Source organism: Lithobates pipiens, unplaced genomic scaffold (genome assembly GCF_037356315.1).
Source record: "Lithobates pipiens isolate NorthernLeopardFrog02 unplaced genomic scaffold, aLitPip1_a1.2 Scaffold_28, whole genome shotgun sequence".
NCBI classification, from domain to species: Eukaryota; Metazoa; Chordata; class Amphibia; order Anura; family Ranidae; genus Lithobates; species Lithobates pipiens.
The window spans coordinates 28,219,213-28,240,658 of NW_027507789.1; the positions used below are offsets into that span (position 1 = coordinate 28,219,213).

The 21,446-nt window shown below is 43.6% G+C and overlaps 1 protein-coding gene across 1 annotated transcript; it reads right to left on the reverse strand.

Annotated features, from left to right (window-relative positions):
* Window positions 1-9,515: 9,515 nt before the first annotated feature.
* Window positions 9,516-20,621, reverse strand: LOC143935243 (olfactory receptor 8H1-like). Its single transcript, XM_077458951.1, has 2 exons — window positions 20,451-20,621; window positions 9,516-12,275 (listed from the first exon to the last, which is right to left on the reverse strand). The coding sequence occupies exon 2, from the start codon at window positions 12,160-12,162 to the stop codon at window positions 11,209-11,211; it is 954 nt and encodes a 317-aa protein (XP_077315077.1). The 5' UTR covers window positions 12,163-12,275; window positions 20,451-20,621; the 3' UTR covers window positions 9,516-11,208.
* Window positions 20,622-21,446: the final 825 nt, after the last annotated feature.

The window sequence follows — 21,446 nt, forward strand, 5'->3', positions numbered from 1 at the left end:
TGAGGCGGTGAGGCCTTTGTATGGGGCATCAGAGCGACCCAAGGGAAAATTGACACCTTGTCCCCCGGTAGGGTGATCACATTTCTAGACTGCCATTCAGGGACAATTTTTCCAAAGACCGGGGGGGGAATGTAGTCTCAGGGTTGACGGGGAATTAAGCGGCAGGGGTGATTTGTTGGGTGAATGGCTGGTGCTGCCAAGTAAAACATCCCCACATCATGCTTAATATGGTGTCAGGATGATCAAATCACATTATTTCTATTGCTACATTGTAATATATAATGAAATAGTTCAACTCACCAGAATGCAGAATGAGTAGGAACCATTGCCTGTTACCAGATGCAGCATGTCATTTGCCACCGCTGCCTGCCACCAGATGTTGTGTGTCACTTGCCACCATCGCTTGCCAACGTATGCAGTGTGTCACATGCCACATCATCTGCTGCCAGAGAGAGGGGGCAGGGAGAGGGAGCCGGGAGAGAGAGAGGGGGGATATTAGAGAGAGAGAGAGAGAGGGGACATGGAGAGAGAGAGAGAGAGAGGGGGGACATGGAGAGAGAGAGAGGGGGGGCATGTAGAGAGAGAGAGAGGGGGGGGCATGGAGAGAGAGAGAGGGGGGGACATGGAGAGAGAGAGAGAGAGGGGGGGGACATGGAGAGAGAGAGAGAGGGGGGACATGTAGAGAGAGAGAGAGGGGGGGACATGGAGAGAGAGAGGGGGGACATGGAGAGAGAGAGAGAGGGGGGACATGGAGAGAGAGAGAGAGAGAGGGGGGGGGACATGGAGAGAGAGAGAGAGAAAGAGGGGGACATGGAGAGAGAGAGAGAGAGAGAGAGAGGGGGGGACATGAAGAGAGATAGAGAGGGGGGACATGGAGAGAGAGGGGACATGGAGAGAGAGAGAGGGGGGGACATGGAGAGAGAGAGGGGGGGCATGGAGAGAGAGAGAGGGGGGGGACATGGAGAGAGAGAGAGAGGGGGGACATGGAGAGAGAGAGAGAGGGGGGACATGGAGAGAGAGAGAGGGAGGGGGGACATGGAGAGAGAGAGAGGGAGGGGGGACATGGAGAGAGAGAGAGGAAGGGGAGACATGGAGAGAGAGAGAGGGAGGGGAGACATGGAGAGAGGGAGGGGGGACATGGAGGGAGAGAGAGGGGGGACATGGAGAGAGAGAGAGAGAGGGGGACATGGAGAGAGAGAGGGGGACATGGAGAGAGAGAGGGGGGGGACATGGAGAGAGAGAGAGAGGGGGGCGACATGGAGAGAGAGAGAGAGAGGGGGGGACATGGAGAGAGAGAGAGGGGGGCGACATGGAGAGAGAGAGAGAGGGGGATGACATGGAGAGAGAGAGAGGGGGGCGACATGGAGAGAGAGAGAGAGGGGGACGACATGGAGAGAGAGAGAGAGAGAGAGAGAGAGGGGGCGACATGGAGAGAGAGAGAGAGAGAGAGGGGGACATGGAGAGAGAGAGAGGGGGACATGGAGAGGGAGGGGGGGCATGGACATGGAGAGAGAGGGGGGGATGTGGAGAGAGGGGGGACATGGAGAGAGAGGGGGGGAGGACATGGAGAGAGAGAGCAGGGGACATGGAGAGAGAGAGAGCGGGGGACATGGAGAGAGAGAGAGCGGGGGACATGGAGAGAGAGCGGGGGACATGGAGAGAGAGAGAGCGGGGGTCATGGAGAGAGAGAGAGCGGGGGTCATGGAGAGAGAGCGGGGGTCATGGAGAGAGAGAGAGCGGGGTTTATGGAGAGAGAGAGCGGGGGACACGGAGAAAAAGAGCGGGGGACACGGAGAGAGAGAGCGGGGGACACGGAGAGAGAGAGAGCGGGGGACACGGAGAGAGAGAGAGCGGGGGACACGGAGAGAGAGAGAGCGGGGGACATGGAGAGAGAGAGAGTGGGGGACATGGAGAGAGAGAGAGTGGGGGACATGGAGAGAGAGAGAGAGAGAGACACAGAGAGAGGGGGAGAGAGAGGGAGAGAGAGAGAGGGGGACATGGAGAGAGAGGGGGACATGGAGAGAGAGAGAGGGACATGGAGAGAGAAGCACATGGAGAGAGAGAGAGTGACATGGAGAGAGAGAGAGTGACATGGAGAGAGAGAGAGGGCCATGGAGAGAGAGAGAGAGGGACATGGAGAGAGAGAGAGAGTGACATGGAGAGAGAGAGAGTGACATGGAGAGAGAAGGACATGGAGAGAGAGAGGGGGACATGGAGAGAGAGAGAGGGGGACATGGAGAGAGAGAGGGGAACATGGAGAGAAAGAGGTGAGGGGGCAGAGAAAGGGGTCCGGGTCTGGGCTACTTGTTTAATTTACCGCCTCCCTCTTGCTCTTCATTGATGTAACGTACAGGCAGGGAGAGAAGGGCGGGAAGTGGTGTGTGTCACAAGCTGGCTGCACCGAGCACTTGCACACACACACTGGCATCAGGGATGTTCCGGGGGATGCAGTGGCCATCGGAGGACCTTTGTCCCCGCCCATCAGCGTGACCTTTCAGACACATTGCAGCGGCAGAGCCTATCGGCTGTGCTACAGGTGGTGGGCGGGCCGGCAACAGAAGCAGTGAAACACTCACTGAAGCACCATCCCGACTGAGTCCACCCCTGAATTGCCGCTTTGGTCCTGTGGTTGGGCCGGCCCTGGGCAGTACAGCAGTGCTCAAAATAATGGCTGTGCGGGCCGTGCATCCATTATTTTGACAGGCTGTCTGTCACTGAAACCAACCGGCCCACTGAGCCATCGGCCCACCGGGAATCTCCCGGTAGTCCCGATGGCCAGTACATGCCTGTTCAGGTCTGGACTTTGACTTGGCCATTCTAACACCTGGATACGTTTATTTGTGAACCATTCCTTTGTAGATTTTGTATGTTTGGGATCATTGTCTTGTTGGAAGATAAATCTCCGTCCCAGTTTCAGGTCTTTTGCAGACTCCAAAAGGTTTTCATCCAGAATGGTCCTGTATTTGGCTGCATCCATCTTCCCCTCAATTTTAACCATCTTCCCTGTCCCTGCTGAAGAAAAGCAGGCCCAAACCATGATGCTGCCACCACCATGTTTGACAGTGGGGATGGTGTGTTGAGGGTGATGAGCTGTGTTGCTTTTACGCCAAACATATAGTTTTGCATTGTTGGCAAAAAGTGCGATTTTGGTTTCATCTGACCAGAGCACCTTCTTCCACATGTTTGGTGTGTCTCCCAGGTGGCTTGTGGCAAACTTTAGACGAGACTTTTTATGGATATCTTTGAGAAATGGCTTTCTTCTTGCCACTCTTCCATAAAGGCCAGATTTGTGCAGTGTACGACTGATTGTTGTCCTATGGACAGACTCTCCCACCTCAGCTGTAGTTCTCTGCAGTTCATCCAGAGTGATCATGGGCCTTTTGGCTGCATCTCTGATCAGTCTTCTCCTTGTCTGAGCTGAAAGTTTAGAGGGACGGCCAGGTCTTGGTAGATTTGCAGTGGTCTGATACTCCTTCCATTTCAAAATGATCGCTTGCACAGTGCTCCTTGGGATGTTTAAAGCTTGGGAAATCTTTTTGTATCCAAATCCGGCTTTAAACTTCTCCACAACAGTATTACGGACCTGCCTGGTGTGTTCCTTGGTCTTCATGATGCTCTCTGCGCTTTCAACAGAACCCTGAGACTATCACAGAGCAGGTGCATATATACAGAGACTTGATTACACACAGGTGGATTCTATTTATCACCATCAGTCATTTAGGACAACATTGGATCATTCAGAGATCCTCGCTGAACTTCTGGAGCGAGTTTGCTGCACTGAAAGTAAAGGGGCCGAATAATTTCGCACGCACCACTTTTCAGTTTTTTATTTGCTAAAAAAGTTTAAATTATCCAATAGATTTCGTTCCACTTCACAATTGTGTCCCACTTGTTGGTAATTCTTCACAAAAAAGAAAAATTTTATATCTTTATGTTTGAAGCCTGAAATGTGGCAAAAGGTTGAAAAGTTCAAGGGGGCCGAATACTTTCGCAAGGCACTGTATATATATATATATATTTTTTTTTTTTTTCCATATTTAACATTTTTCATCACATCAGTTGCTTTGGTAATTAATTTTTCTTTGTCATTTAACCAATTTGGGGCAGCACAGATATTTCACTATACGTAAAATTTGCAGGGCTTTAAAATTCAGTAGCACTACTACAGGTCATGTGCTTTCAGAAAATATATATTCGGGAGGGGGTACTTTTACAAACTCTAAAAGCTGTAAGGAAAATAAATAAATAAAAAATAAATGGAAAAATTGCAAAAAATGTCCTCCCAGCTGCGTTTAAAAGTGGAGTGCAGGGCCTGGCAGTGAAAGGGTTAATACAGGGTGCATCCATACAGGTTTTGCAGGAGTCTGAATTTTCTAAAGAGAAACCACAGTTGTAGTTTTATGCCTTTGTGACTCTTTCTCTAAGCAAAACTCCATACGGCCCAACCTGAGCAGAGCAGATGGGGAATAATGGGACAGTCATTCTTCGGCATATGAGATCTTGAATCAATTATTTGGAAAAAAACATCTATTGTCCATGGCTTAAGCCAGAGCAATTTTCTTGTTGTAAATGATTGCACCATAGTTCTAGCTGAGCAATACAGGGTGTGAATGTATTTGTCACCTTCTCTTAACTACCTGTAGGGATCTGCTTCCCTCTACTGTCTATATTTGTAAATAACTGTGCTGATTAAATGTCATAGAATTAATTATGTAAAATTGCTTCCTGCCTCTGGATGATTGGGTTGAAAACCCCAGAGGGAGGATGTAAAAAAAAGGCAGAGAGAGTGTGGGACCTCATGTCCTGCTATGGTAGAGCTGATGCTAAGTCCTGACAAGAATCAGGGATTATTAGGAAGGTGTTCTTATGTTTGTACAGTATCTCACAAAAGTGTGAGTACACCCGTCACATTTGTGTCAATGTTTTTTTATATCTTCTATATCTGTAACAATACTGAAGAAATATCACTTTGCTACAATGTAAAGTAGTGAGTGTACAGTTTGTGTAAATTTTCTCAAAATAATTCAACACACAGCCATTTATGTCTAAACCGCTGGCAACAAAAGTGAGTACACCCCTAAGTGAAAAATCCAAATTGGGCCCAAAGTGTCGATATTTTGTGTGGCCACCGTTATTTTTCAGCACTGCCTTAACCCTCTTGGGCATGGAGTTCACCAGAGCTTCACAGGTTGCCACTGGAGTCCTCTTCCCCTCCTCCATGATGACATCACGGAGCTGGTGGAGGTTAGAGACCTTGTGCTCCTCCACCTTCTGTTTGAGGATGCCCCACAGATGCTCAATAGGCTTTAGGTCTGAAGACATGCTTGGCCAGTCCATCACGCTCTTAGCTTTTTTAGCAAGGCGGTGGTCATCTTGGAGGTGTGTTTGGGGTTGTTATCATGTTGGAATACTGCACTGTGGCCCAGTCTCTGAAGGGAGGGGTTCATGCTCTGCTTCAGTATGTCACAGTACATGTTGGCATTCATGGTTCCTTCAATGAACTGTAGCCCCCCAGTGCCAACAGAACCCACGCAGCCTCAGACCATGGCACTCCCACCTCCATGCTTGACTCTAGGCAAGACACACTTGTCTTTGTACTCCTCATCTGGTTGCCACCAAACACGCTTGACACCATCTGAACCAAATTAGGTTATCTTGGTCTCATCAGACCACAGGACATGGTTCCAGTAAACCATGTCCTTAGTCTGCTTGTCTTCAGCAAACTGTTTTCGGGCTTTCCTGTGCATCATCTTTAGAAGAGGCTTCCTTCTAGGATGACAGCCATGCAGACCAATTTGATTCAGTGTGCGGCGTATGGTTTTGAGTACTGACAGGCTGACCCCTCACCCCTTCAACCTCAGAAACAATGCTGGCAGCACTCATAAGTCTATCTTCCAAAGACAACAGCTGGATATGACGCTGAGCACATGCACTCAACTTCTTTGGTTGACCATGGTGAGGCCTGTTCTAAATGGAAACACGGTACAAAGGGTAAACCGCGCTACTCAAACAACAAAAGAAAATAACCTATAAGCAGCAACCCTAATCGTAATACTCCGATATCAAACTAAATAGGTGAACAAAGTGAGCTGCGCTAAAAACAAAAAATTGTATACCTAAAACCTAATCCAAAACTATATCGATAAACATGAGGAAAAACAATGTTACGTGACAAAAATATGATTAGTAAATAGTATATGTGAATACTATCATATCATCATATAAGTGAATAAAGTGTATACTAAATCTGAAATGAAGTTAACATAAATAATATAGAAAAACCCCCACAAAAATTAATGTATATTAAAACAAAAATTGTGTGTGCTAAATCTAAACCAATAATAAAATTATCAAAAATAATATTCAAAAGCAATAAAGAGTTCATATATAATGAAGAAAAAATTGTCCAAAAAGTATTGTTGGTTCCTCAAAATTGATATTAAGGTGCAAAAATATCCACAAATGTGTGTATAAAAAAATAATCAAAACAATCCTCCACCAGTGAGAAGAGGGGCCGCTTACCAAAGTTATAGATCCCAGTGTTAGTGAGATCAGTAAGGCAACAGCACAGAAGTTTCTGGATGAACCGTCACAGGCACCACACCGTTTGCATCTCCAATACGAAGGCTCCAATCGGGAAACTAAGGTATCGTAGATTACTGGCACCACGCTGCTTCTATCTCCAATACGAAGCCTCCAGTCAGGAAACGAGGGTATCGTGGATCATGTATAAAAAATCAAAGGCACTCGCATAGCGTAAAACCACTTGGTTTAATGAAATAGAATATAAAAAATTACACTCACATGTGTATAGAGAAAAACGATCACATAAAAAACGAGCCGGCCGGACTCGTGTGCCGCCCGCACTTCCTGGTTGGGCGTAGAACGCGGAGACGTCAGAACGCCTATCTCCCAACCTGTTCTGAATGGAACCTGCCCTATTAAACCATTGTATGGTCTTGGCCACCGTGCTGCAGCTCCGTTTCAGGATCTTGGCAATCTTCTTATAGCCGAGGCCATCTTTATGTAGAGCAACAATTCTTTTTTTCAGTTCCTCAGAGAGTTCTGTAAGGTACCTGTGATAGGTCCGAAGTGGAGCTTGGGTGCTGAGGATTCAGGCGAAAACTTCGTCAGGCAGATCAGGTTGGCAACAGATCAGGCAAATCGGTACATGATCGAAATCGATCGAAATCCAGAGAGTGGTCAGACAGGCAAAGGTCATACACGAGCTGGTGGTGAAGTACAAAATCAGCAGGCTAGAGAGTAGTCAGGAAATTCAGGCAGAAGTTCATATACGGTATTCAGAGTCTCAAAGCAGTCACAACACCCAGGGAGCTAGTCCACACAAACGGGCACTAAGAGATAGGAAGTGCTGCTATTTATGGGCTGTTTTGATTATAGATTGTCCACAGCTGGCAGCAGGTGGAGCTAGTGAGTCCAAGGTAATGCATTAAACTGAGAGAACATAACTCCAGAGCTCCTCTGTGGCACAATAAGTAAGACTACAGTAAGAGGACCATTTCCCATAACTCACCGCCCGAAGAAGGCTACCATCCCCATAAAGCAGAGAAGAAGAATACACCATAAAGAACTGTATCAATAAGTTACAGTACTGTCCAGGAGCATTCTGAAAACCTGAATCTGTCTTCAATTGAATATTTAAAGCTTTTACCGCAGAGGAACCCCTAAAATAATTTCAGGTCTCTGGGAACCCGTATTAAAATCAATCCATCAAGGGTCAATGACAATAATCCCCCTCGTATTGGTGGTCAATAGGAAGAAAGCATCCCTTACGCTGGTGGTCAGAATGCCACCAGACAGCTAAAAATATAACTGGTGCCATGCTTAGGGCTCGACCGATTATCGGTGTGGCCGATTATTGGCGACTGATATTCACTTTTTTTGAAGAATCCGTATCGGTAACAATCTTACCGATATTACTGATATTGCTTCAAGTGGTTGTACCGGGGTGACGCCTGCTAAGTAGCCGCTCAGCCGTAATCACAAGTAGCAGGAAGGTTTTATAGACCCCAGATCCCTCCATGAAGAGTACCTGTCACTGCCTATTACTGTCACAAGGGATGTTTACATTCCTTGTGACAGCAATAAAAGTGATTAAAAAAAATGTAAAAGGACAGTGTAAAAAACAAAACAAAACTTTCAATCTACAGAATATCTGCACCCAATAACAGCTATTGGCTTTAAAGGCAGGCAAAAAATCTGTATTGTATTGGCCCTGAAAAAACTATATCGGTCAACCCATAGTCATACTGCTGACTTTGCTACGTGGCAAAGGCACCATACAAAAATGGGACGTAAACACGGGCCAAATCTAGCAAAAATGGTCGGTTCGGCAAGAACTAGTTGACCTTCCGCCTGTGTGTACAGTTTTGTCGCATGAGCATGCTGGAAAATTAGCATCCAATCATGTTTGCAGCTAATGGCTATGAGTGATGATCAGTGTGTTCTGGTGGAGGGGGCTGGGGGGCAGTCCCCCTGTCAAAACACAATAGTTAATTAAGGAGATCAACACATTAACATTGCTTTTCCCTTCTGGGTTGAAGGAAACCCGCATTAGCCAGAATATATCCTTAATTGGGAAGGGAGCTGGGGGAATAATTAGATATCCCAGAATGGAAAAAAAAAATCTCTGGCAATGGCTAAATGCTCAGTTAATGTCCTAGCCCAGGAAATTTTTTACAAAGCATTATTTTGATGGTATATGATCCCAGATCTTGTAGCCAAGTTTATGCCCTTGGTTTCCCTCTATGCTTTCAGGGATATGGTGGTGCACCATATCTGGTGTAAATAAGCACAAACACTATGGATAGAGGCATATAACCTGATCCGCAACGTCCTAAGCAAAAAACGTAACATGTAATTTTAGGAAAGCACTGCTCCATAGACCTATTCCAGACCTCACTAGTTCTGAATGAAAGTTGGTGTCCTTTATCGTTCTAGCTACACGCCACACTATTGCAAGAGGATAGAGACAACCTTCCCTGAATAATGGGTACCATTACTCACTTCTATATTAAACTACACCCACACAAAATTCCTGAAAATATGGTCCTCGTGGTTGGAACATAATTACAATCTTAAACCCAGTAATATGAAAATAGTTAATCTGCCCCAACCCCCCCCCCCCCCCCCCCCCCCCAACACACACACTTCTCCAGTACTGAGAGTTCAGAAAGGAGGAGACTTCTACTTCAGTCTGTTAACACGCCCATATGTGTGATGCCAATATCATGTGACCTGGCTATCTCTGAGTAATTATTCTCTACAGCATAAAAGACACAACTGAGCATGTGCAGGTCGGCAGCTCGGCTTGTGTTAGCTGGTTTCCCCCAAATAGATAGTGCAGGAGTGGGAGGATCTATGTATAAAGAATAAAACAGCCTTTTTACACAGTGCAGAGGATTCACCCCTTAAGTTCCACGGTGAGTATAACAAGCATGCTATGCTGCATATACAGACAGATTTTACTGTTGTGGATTTAGTAACACTTTAACCTTGACCATTCTGTACTCCTCCCTTTGACAAGTAAGGGCGCACACATGATGTGTGCACCTGGCCCATGCCCCCCACTACTTTCCTCTTCTTAAAGAGACCCTTTTCTTCTTGCTCCCCTCCACACTTATCAGTGTTTTGATCAGACAGGAGGGAATCTACCCAGAGCAGTAATGAAAAACCTTAAGGATTCTAATTCTTCCACATCACTAAACAGATCTCTGGCTAGGAATGGTGGCCATATTTGGAATCAATCAGCCATTTTCAGCAGTGGTGTTCTGTGCTGCCCCTTTCACCTCCCTGTCACTCCTGTGCTGCCTGCTTCTTTTTTTTTTACTGCCTATAAGCCTCTGTAATATGGGGGAGCCCAGGATTACCAACCAACTGTTTGTAAAAGTAAACAGTCTTTACTATCCCTTCAAAATCAGGAAAATAAAACAGTCTATTCTGCAAAGCAAATACAAGTCCATAAATCACATATATGGAAAACAATATTATGGCTCACCACCAGTATACCAGTCCCACCCCTGGGTTAAGGTTCCCATCTGCTTCATGGTACAGGAAAATCAGGAGCTCAGCAAACAATATCTCAGCCAGATAGTCCACACTATAGCTGTGAACTACTCCACTCTACATCACAGACAGGTTCAGACACCTCCCTGCACCGTTTGAAGCCTCCTCTGCAGACGGGTTAACCTTTTTGAGACCAAAGTCCCTGTAATCAGGGTTGAAGGCTCTTTCCCACTCAAAGTCTCTCAGAGCCTCTGAATACTGGGTCACATATGAGGATTTACCAATCCTAAGAGAACTGCCAATCAGTCCTCTCCATCCTGCATGAGTAAGAACCCCTGGGTACTCAGAAACGTCTCTATCATTCCCCTTAAAGGGACGACAATCCAAATAACAGGGTAATATACCTGCCTTCCACAACCCATCCCCACATCCTGGACACCCCCTTACTTCCCTACTACCCCCTATAACTGTTCTAAGCCTCTACTGCCACATACTAGTGCTCTGCTATTGGCTGGTACTCCTTCTCTGTCACCTCCTACTTTCTCTTAAATAATCCTGGATGTTCCATCTGCTGCTAGGTGCCAGGCTGCCAAGCTCTGCTGTCCACCTCTGCCCCTAACTATTACTCTTTCTCAGCCCCATATTGCTCCAGTACTTTTTCTCTATCATCACTTACTAAAAATAGGCGTAAAGGACATCCATCTGATGTAATTAATCTTATAAATGTGTATTAATAAATATATGTTTGTATAATTTGTAATTACATATAAAGATGTTAAACAGGAAGATTTACAAAGCTTTGTTCTGACTACAAAGGGTCATGGAGACACACTGCAATAAACATTTATTTGAAAAATAATTATAAAAATTAAATATGTCATATAATATGAGTTTGTAAACTGGTAAACTATCAATTTCCAGCCAAATTCAGCCATGTTGAGATCAAAATGCTGTTCCCCCAAACATGATGTTTTAGTTTTACATGGAGCCTGGTATTGACCCATAAATTTCTATAGGTCTTGGATACTATCATAGTAAGATTTTTCTGCTATATAAGTTCCTTCTGTTTAACTGGAAGATTTGGAAATCTGCTAACATTTTGTTTGCCCCAGCTCCTCCTGTTACATTGCCTATAATTTAAAATACGGGAAATACAGAAGGGATGGTAGGAAGAATGTATCCTTAATTAAAAGTGATTATTTCTAAAGTTTTTTGAAATGCTGTCCTGATTTCTTGGTTCCTCAGACTATATATAATAGGGTTAAATAAAGGAGTAAACACAGTGTGAAGTAAAGATGCAATCTTATTGATAATCAAAGAGTGTCCTTTAGAGGGTATCATGTATTTAGCTATCAGTGTCCCGTAAAACAACCCCACCACAAGAAGGTGAGAACTGCAGGTTGAAAAAGCTTTTTGCTTGCCTGTTGTGGACAGTATGCTGAGAATAGTATGGAAGATGTAGATGTACGTCACCGTGATAAAACCACATGGAAAAATAAATATTGGCAAGGAAAAGACAAAAACCTCTAGTTCAACCGAATAGGTGTCTGAACAAGAGAGCTTCTGAAGAGGGTAGAGATCACAGTAGAAGTGGTCAATGACATTGTCAGCACAAAAGTCAAAATTGGATACAGGCAGAACGACTACAAGGTTTGAAGTAAAACTCAACAGCCACGGCCAGATCGAGAGTTTGACACAAAACATCATGTTCATTATACTGGAATATCTTAAAGGATTACAGATGGCCAAGTACCGATCATAGGACATGATTGAGAGGAGGAAACATTCCGTAACAGTTGTAGCGCTGAAAAAATAAAATTGTACGATGCAGCCACAGAAAGTAACTATTTCTTTCCCAGGAAGAAGACTGCCAAGAATGTTTGGAAGAATGTTGGTTGAAACCAAGAGATCTGAAAATGAGAGATGACTTAGGAGATAATACATAGGTATCTGAAGAGCTGGGGTGATGGACACTAATACAATGATCAGAAGATTTCCTGTGATAGTAAATATAAAGATGATTAGGAAGACTATAAACAGTACAAGATTGAATTCGTGAAGGTTTCCCAATCCTAGAAGAACAAATTCTGTCACTTTTGTATAATTCTTTCCAGACGTAATGTTAATCAAATCCATACATCTGCAGTATAAAAAAATGTATTTTCTGGTCTATGATGGTTTATAGTCAACCAGATCATGTAACTAGAAGTAGCAAATCACTTGTCCAAGTGGCTTCTTTCATTGATAAACTGAAAGACATGATAATAATATGATGATATTAGAAATAATATGTTTTAGGAATAATATACTAGTCAGTTTTGATTGATTTACTAACACTACATAATATTTTTACTTATTTTCTTGGAATATGTTATATATTGTAAGATATAGATTTTCCCTTTTATAAAATACGTTTATAAACATCCCCCCTTTGGGAGACAACACTTTGCATGGCTGTTGGCTCTCAATTTTAGCTGTCATGGACATCCACCAATAAAAAAAAAGAGCAGGGTGCGAAGAACTAGGTGTGCATAGAGAGCATACAGAGGGTGGATTCAAACCTATTCTTTATTACCCTGATGCAGTATCCGTTTAAAGCCAAGGAAGTGCATTGACATGCATGTCAATGTGAGTTGACGCACATTAACATGCATCGTTGTGCAGTTTCCAAATCGTGCTGTAATGCACTTTTTATTGGATGTCAATGTACATCATAATCTACATCAGCCTTTCTCAACCTTTTCAACACAGAGGAACCCTTGAAATAGTTCTCCAGTCTTGGGGAACCCCTGCTAGAAATCTACAACTCATACATTAGTGTGATGGTCATTGGGAAGAATTACCTCCCTACAGATAGCTAAAAAGATCAATGGTGTCAGTGGGAACTTATCTGAGAGGCTAAGCACACATGGTTCAACATGCAGGGCATTTGCTCACCAGAAGGGACCAGAATAGAGAGGACAAATATAACAATTTGGGTGGGCCACAAAGTAATCCAACGCCAGCAATGATCACATTCGTTGAATGGGCAGCAACACAAGTCCCAGGGGTCCCAGTGTCCATAAAGCAACACACAGGAAGTATGGAACTAAAAGTCCCAGTAGTCCTAGTGTCCAGACAACAGTACACAGCCAGTATGAAACTATAAGTGGCAGCAGTCCTGATCTTACATACAAGGGTAAAAAATGCAGTAGATGTCCTAGAAGTTCTAAACTCCTTCTAGTGAGACTCCATAGCTATGAGTTCCTTTGTGTTTAGCACTGAAACAGGAGGAAACTTGAAGTACACTAACCCCTTTCTCTGAGCACAGGCCTGTTATAATATATCCAGAATTTAGCAATCATAGACCTCTGGCTTTATTCTGGTACAGAGTACTTTGAAACATGTTCTCCATGCTGAGGACATGCTTAGCCATGCAGATCAGCTAACTGATTTTAGGTCTCACAGGTGCCCCAGGTAGTACAACATAAAATGTGGTCTAATTTTCCTGCCTGGAAGCCACGGGTGCTACATACAGCCACCCATAGAAATCAATGGCTGTATAGGTGTTATGGGGTCCCTGGCAGGTGACACAGGCTCAACAGAGGAGAAGGGTCTAAGCAACAGTTGGTCTTCAACAAAGCCTCTAAAAGGGAAGATGGGCCAGACATCCTAGTTATTCCAGTTTACTTAGCTGCAAGCTGTCAGAAGTTTGCAGCTTTTAGGATCAATCCACCATGGAAAAAGCAGAAACAGAATGGTTAGGGTGTGGAGACTGTACACTAGGCATAGCTCCCAACTGTCCCTGATTTCAAGGGACTGTCCCTGATTTGGAGCAATGTCCCCCTGTCCCTCATTCCCCCTCATTTGTCCCTCATTTTGGTCTGATCTATATAGTTGTATATAAAATATATAAGTTTTTTTCTTTCAAAAAGTGTTTGTCAGTGCTAAACCTTTAGTCCAAATTCAAAATTGCTGTATTTCTAAATTTTAAAAGTGAATATAAAGGAATAGTAGTGGTTATAAAAAACTCTTGTGGATTTAATTCAACTTTTTTTCTTGGTTAATTCTCCTTTAAGGGGGTGTGGCAGTAGGGTGTATCCTATGACAACATACATTTGCTAGTAGGTGTCACTCATTCCCATCTCAAATTGTTGGGGGGTATGACACTAGGTGGTAGCCAAGAAAGTGGTATGATCCACACAGTGGTCAAAACAAGGTGGCAATCAAGAGAGAGTATGGTCAATCCAGTCAGGCAGCCTACAGGTAAGTATTGGTTCTTTGCATAAGAGTAGCTGGCAATAAGGCACAGCACCAAACACTCCAAAGGCTGGTGCTTAAATACCCTTCTTGGGTAAAGATCAGCCCAGCATTGGTACAAGTGACTCTGGAAGTCATTGATTTCTATGGGCAACGTTATACAGCACCTGTGGTTCCTGGGCAAGGAAATTCACAAAAATGTGACATTGTATGGCCCCACGTACCCATATGCATAAGGCCTTATACACTGTCTAGTTTTTCATGTAAAAATGTTTTATAGAGGCTGCTGATAATAATATTAAATAATGTCACACAGTTTTTTATAACAATGCAACAAATACAAGCCAAAGAGTCAACAGAAAATTTGATTATAGAGAAAGAGCTACTCCAGCTAAAGAAAATACTGTGATTGATCCTTTAGGCTCATAGTTCTGTCTGGCTGCATTCACAGGGCCAGCAATTCTGGAAATACAAAGAGTCTGCTCCTAAAAGGGCTTATTGTCATCATTGTTCCTTCAGAGCACCTCTCCTCTTTTCTGCAATATTTGGATATCCTACACCCCTAAACCCTATTTCCTGCTATTAAGTGCAGCAATAAACTGTAAAAAGATAAAGTGATTGGAGCCCAACTTATTTTTCACCCCACCATGCACCAAGGACCAGACCGTGGGATTGAGATGATAGACCACCAAACCACCTAGGAGATCACATCTGCCATTAAAGGGTTGATACACTGATAGTGATAACAGTTAACCATGCCTGTGTATTGTGTGTTGAAATGACCACTTGTGATCTTCATTAGAAGCAGGGCCGTCTTTAAGGCAGGGCAAAAGGGGCAGCTGCCCAGGGCCCTGTCATTGTTGTGGGGCCCAAAGAAGCTGCCTCATACTTGTCAACTATCCCAGTTTACATTCCCTTGTCCCTTGAAGTTTTAGTCCTGTGCTGCTACTAATGCTGCCCAGCTCTGCCCTATTGTTGTGAACAGATGACTCACCTGCAGACCTGTGTTTACATGTAAATACTGGCATTCATATGTAAATAGCAGTCACATGCATATGTAAATACCTGAGACCAACGGCAGCATAAATAAAGGCAGCATTCATAGGTATATCATGCCCCCCTGCAGTGAGGAGAAGATGTGCTGTAACCTATCGCAACCAGTGAGCAGTATTACTGTACAGTAATCTCCAGCAGCCAATCAACAAGCAGAAATGTGCTGTAACCTCTAGCAACTAATCAGTGAGCCTTAAGGAGTGCTGTAACCTCTAGCAACCAGTCAGTAAGCAGTAATGATATGCTGTAACCTCTGGCAACCAATCGCAATTGCTGCCTGATCTGATACAGTAGACTGATTTTAAGTCTAGCTGCTATTTATTGTATGTCTCAGAGAAGGTGGAGAGCAAAATTGCATGGGGGAAAACATTTTTTGCCCAGGATCCAATCAATATTAAAGATGGCCCTAATTAGAAGCCTGTGTGGGTGGATGACAATGGAGGAATACAACTGAGAAAAAGGGACAGAATGTTTCTCAGCCTATAACATAGGGTTGCTGCCTTTTCTATCTGCCAAACCTGAACATTTTATTTGATTTTTTTTTTTTTTTTAGCTCAGTAGTCAGCACCCCCCCTATTACAGGCCACCATTATATCAGAGTCACCTTATATCAACACCCCCCTTACAGACCATTATATTAGATTCCCTTTATATTAACTAACCGTTGGGCTCTAAAGGGTGGGTCACTGATATAAGGGGACTCTGATCTAATGGGGAGGGTTCTCTAAGGGGGGTGCTAATATGATTTTTTTTTTAGATCAGTAGTCAGCACCCCCCCCCCCAATTAGAGGCCACCATTATATCAGAGTCACCTTATATCAACACCCCCGTTACAGACCCCCAGTATATTAGAGTCCCTTTATATTAACTAACCGTTGGGCTCTAGAGGGTGGGTCACTGATATAAGGGTACTCTAATCTAATGGGGAAGGGGTCTCTAAGAGGGGTGTTAATATAAATGAACTCTAATCTAATGGGGGGTCTGTAAGGGGGGGTGCTGATATAAGGTGACTCTGATATAATGGTGGTCTCTAATGGGGGGTGCTGACTGCTGAGATAATGGTTGGCCAATCCCCCATTAGAGATCCCATTGGCTCATAGTCCCCTTATATTAGTTCCCCTTCCCCCACAGAGACCTCCATTAGATAGAGACCCCACTTATAGTATCCCATTCTATCGTATTGTATATGCCTTACTGGCAGGAGGGATAGTCACTGGAGTCACTGTGGGAGTGGGAACCGTCCAAAGTTAGGGGGCAGAGCTGCCTGGGAGGTGGAGTGGCTCTAAGAAAATCCCCCTGTGTGCATGCACAGTGGCAAAATCGTCACTAGTTGCTAGGACACCAGCAGTCCTAGCAGCCAATGACTGCAAAGCATTCACAGGCTGGCGGGGGGGGGGGGGTAGGCACCCCGCCTGGGAGGAGGGAGAAAGTGCACAGTAGAGAAAGCCACAGTCAGCAGAAATAATCACTGATATCAAGGATACCCCCAAGACAGATACCTGATGGGTTGGGACTGGAGGTATGCTGTATCTGGGTTTCAAGAGGACAGAAACCCGGGCACAAGTGTCAAAACCCAGATTGTCTGGGTCATTCCTGTACAGGTGGCAACCTTACTATAACAGGAAGTGGCTGAACAAGGACCCTCATCACAGGATCAACAGATATTATTGTGGTCTTCAGATTTACCCCTGCACCTCTAGACTAAAAGAGCATTTTTTTTTTTTGCAAATATCATTTTATTAGTATTTTTGAAGAGCAAGAACACACATATGGGGAAGGCCCCCAAACAAACAATAATAAATGAAACAAAAAAAAAAAGAAGTCGCAGCCTCACAAACTTGCTATACATGTACTGGTATGGCAACATATAATTTATCAATCTAGCATGTCCTGTCTGCCGGCCTTGTAGGTAAAACCCACTTGGCCAGTGCCGGTAAGGATGCCCTTGCCATGCCCTATAAATCAGACATGCCGAAGCCTAATCTAGCGCCTCGGCATAAGAACCTCATGAGCAGGTTTGGGGCCGCGGCCAAGAAAGAGAGTGAGGACTGAGATAAGAGTAAAAGAGTAACAGAAAAGAAGGAGAGATGGGGGAGAGGGGTGGGGGGGGGGGGGGAGAGGGAGAGGCAAGGGAAGGCGGTGGTGGGTATGGAGGGGGGGGGGAGGAAGGGGTGGGATCAGCGTTAAAAGAGCATTTAACCCTTGCAGGTTGGGGTCCCACAGCAAGGGCTTAGTTTGTCTAATTCCGATGGTTCAGCTTTAAAGGATAGCTATAAAAACAACCAGAACTCCTTTGTAAATATCTTAGATCAGGGAGCAACCTGAAGCAGGAGCAATACCCTATGACAAAAGTGGAGGGCACTCCTGTCTTCCTCCAAGCCGAGGAGCCTTGTGTATGTGTGACCTAGGCTGCAAAGCATTGTTGACCTTTTTCTAGTTGCCCGATACCATTGGCTAACTTACCATCTGAATGCTGACTACATCTGATGGGATGTAGTCACTGTTTGGCCAATAATTTTTGGTGCTTACCAAAATTCAAGCCATGTATGACCAGATTAAAACTTTCTGACTCGCTGACTAAAGAACTGTACAGATTAGGAGTTGTGACCTAAAGCTGAACACAAGACAAATAACTATATACACAGATGAAATACAGAAGTGGGAGCTGTTTTACCTTCCAACAGATCTGTATTTTTGTCTATCCAGCACTTACATTTAAACAGCTCTGCCATGCAGCACAGTCCAGTCTGGCAGGGGGACAGAGACCTGACTGATCTCCGCTACAGTTAAAGCACAACTGAGCCCTCAGTTTAAATCAGAAAAATACATACACTCCAGATGCAGCAAAACAAAAGGTAAAGCCTTATGCCCTGTACACACGATCAGATTTTCCTGACGGGAAATTTTAGGATGACAGGCTGTTGGTGGAAAATCCAACCATGTGTATGCTCCATCGGACAAGTGTTGTCGGACTTTCCGCCAGCAAATGTTGGCTAGCATATCTTAAACTTTTCCGCCAACAAATGTGTGTTGTCGGATGTTCCGATCGCGTGTACACAAGTCCGTCGGACAAAAGTCCAAAGTACAAACAAAAATGCTCGGAAGCAGAAGCGTTCGGTCTTGTAAACTAGTGTTCGTAATGGAGAATTAACAATTCGTGACGCGGCAAATTATGAAATCTCCAAATGCAGCGCACAATTCTCTTCTTCAATGGGATAATAATGAAGCTGCTTTGCTGGTGATACTGATGGAGTTATTGCAAACAAATTTTCAAAGGCTTTTTTTTTCTAGTGATATCAATAATAATGTTATTATGCTTTTTTTATTTTTATTTGAGCAAGTTACCACAACACCATTATCCCATAGTTTATAAGATCAAAGATACAGCTATGTCGGTGTCCCTTGTCAATTTTACATTGTATTTTTTAAAATGTAACTGTCTACTCCCAAACTGTCATTTGAAGTAAAACACATAGCCAAGTATTATTCACCACAATTTATTTATTGTGCATTAAAAAACAAATAAAATTAGACATGCTATCTGCCAATAGAACTTAACCAAAAAGTGCATTTTATGAATCCAAAAATATAAAAAATATACCAAATCAAATCATTATTCAACCAAAAAAATAATGTCAAAGCGATAACTCCAAGGTCAATAATAAATAACACGTTATCTCCTCCAATTCTGCAACATGTCTGGGCGACGAACGGCCATTCAGAAATAAACTGAAAAGCGCTAAATGAAAAACGTGACAAGAAAATCACGAATCAACACTCACCAAACTTCTACTAACACGAAATTAGGAGAAGGAGCCCAAAGGGTGGCGCTAAAGAGCTGAAAAAACACGTAGTACGTCCAGTACATCACTACATTCGTAATTGTTGGCCAACATTTGTTTGACCGTGTGTATGCAAGACAAGTTTGAGCCAACACCCTTCGGACAAAATTCCACAGTTTTGTTGGCGGAAAGTCTGATCGTGTGGGCGGGGCATTACAGTTATTTTTTTTCTTAAAACAGCCATAGCCCCCCCCCCCCCCCCCCCACAGAGTTAGACCAGTCAGCAAATCTCATGCTCCCTGTTGATTGAAGAGTTCTGCCTCTGACTCAGTAGGGGACGTGTTGGACGGTTGCTAAAAGATCTCAGCTTCCCCATAAGGTTCCCACTCTGCACAAACTAACAGGACACAGCCTGTTTTTATGGAAAATATGAAGCTAACTTAAACTGAAAGTGTAATTAGGTTTTAAGTAACCCTTAAGGCTAGGTTCACATATATGTGGTTTTGGTGCAAAGTGCAGTGCGGTTTTCATTCAGCGGTTCAGGTGCGATCCAGGTGTGAATTTGACACTGAAATCACACCTGTACTGGACTGAAAAACACACAGGACCCTTTTCAAATTCACACCGCAACCAGCCTGCACATATATGAACTGGTTCCATTGAAAGCCGATCTTGTTCACATGTTATGCAAATAGGATGCGGTTCAACATGGTCTTGTCTCTCCTCCAGCCTGTGACTGGACAGTGAAAGGAGAAGCAGCTCCATAATGTACTTATCTCTCTGTGACTCTGCTCTCCCCACCTATCAGAATGTCTCCTCTACTGAAGCACCACTTATTATTATTTTTTTGCTGCTTCTACCCCTCAAAATTCCTCTATGCAGCGGGTTGCAAAAGGGTGATACCGAGTCAAATTCAGGTACTCACACCGCCTTAAAAAATACATTTAATCATGTATGAATGAATACAGAGCCACATTAGTGGGTGTCTTTATCCACCGGGAGTTCAGCTTTAACTTTGAATTTCTAATCCGTGTGAGTGTTCCAGGTCAGAGAGAACATTGAAGCCAGAGACATCGGGCATGCAGAAGGAGGTCAATCGTCTCTTTATGAAAACTTGTTGCCTGGCTGTCCATAGTTTCATTGTTGTCTAAATCACTATCCTGGGATAAGTACAGCATGTAGATTGTGAGTGACTTTCCTGTGATTTCATTGGCTGTATGCTTGTCCCAGGTCAATGACTTAGAATATCAGAGACAGCCAGGCAACTAGCATTTTCATAGAAGGGCAACGCTAGCAGCTGCATGGCAGGCTGCCTTTATACTCATGCTTTAAAATCAAGTAATATCATACCTTGTCAGATTTGTGAATACAGCATAGCATGTCCTAGCACTTTTTCGTTGGTGACAAAATACTGTAATTTTAAATGTCTTCCTCCAATCTTTAAAGGGAAATAATAGCTATAACAAAAATGACATCCACAGAACAGAGATGTGATCACATAAAACCAAACCTTTCTGGGGCTATATGCCACAGAGCATTGTTTGATCTTCCTCTTATATCATTTCTGCAATTCATATTTACGTTTCTAGAGATTGTAATCAAGGTCCCTCAGTGATAGGCTTTGTTTATTTTATTACCTTAATTAAATATATTCTCATTATACAAGACAAATTGTAATTTTAATAGTTATGTGAAAGAAAAAATACATCAAATATTAAAGTTTATCTAAACTCCAAACAAAAAATATTAGTATACTTCATTTTTGGAAAGCTAAACAGCTATTTTCTATACTTGCTGAAAATGTACATAACCTTAAATAGAAAACGAATGTGGCCACCAAATAACTAAGGACAGCGCCTCACCTTAAGAGGAATTTCTGTGCCACTGTGCCCACATCCGAAATTCCACTAACTCAACAGCAAAATATGTAGCAAGGACTTTGAGGGGCACATGAGCAAAAGTTGTGGTAATGACCAAAATAATAAAAAAAAAAAGACAAATGCTTTATTAAATCTTGATAAAAATAATAATAAAAACATTTATGTGACCATTTCATATATCTTGCATCCATCCTATATTTAAGGGCCTCGTAGCCCACTTTTATTAAAAGGGAAATGGAAAGTCCATAGAACATAGGGTTTCCCACACAGCAGTTGTTCTTCAACAAAAGATACACATGAAGAATGCAAGCCTGCCTGGCAAGCCCACCAGCGTCTAATGATCCTGCTCTTCATTCCAGAATCCTGGTTTTGGCTGTGGCACTCTGCTTGTAATTCTGTCCACCTGCAAGGTTATTAATGTGGCCAGTCTCTGGGGGAAAACCAAAACTGTTATAAGCCAGCCAAA

Excerpts from the sequence above, each read along its gene's own strand:
- LOC143935243 (XM_077458951.1), bottom strand. The coding sequence starts at position 12,162 with ATGGATTTGATTAACATTACGTCTGGAAAGAATTATACAAAAGTGACA.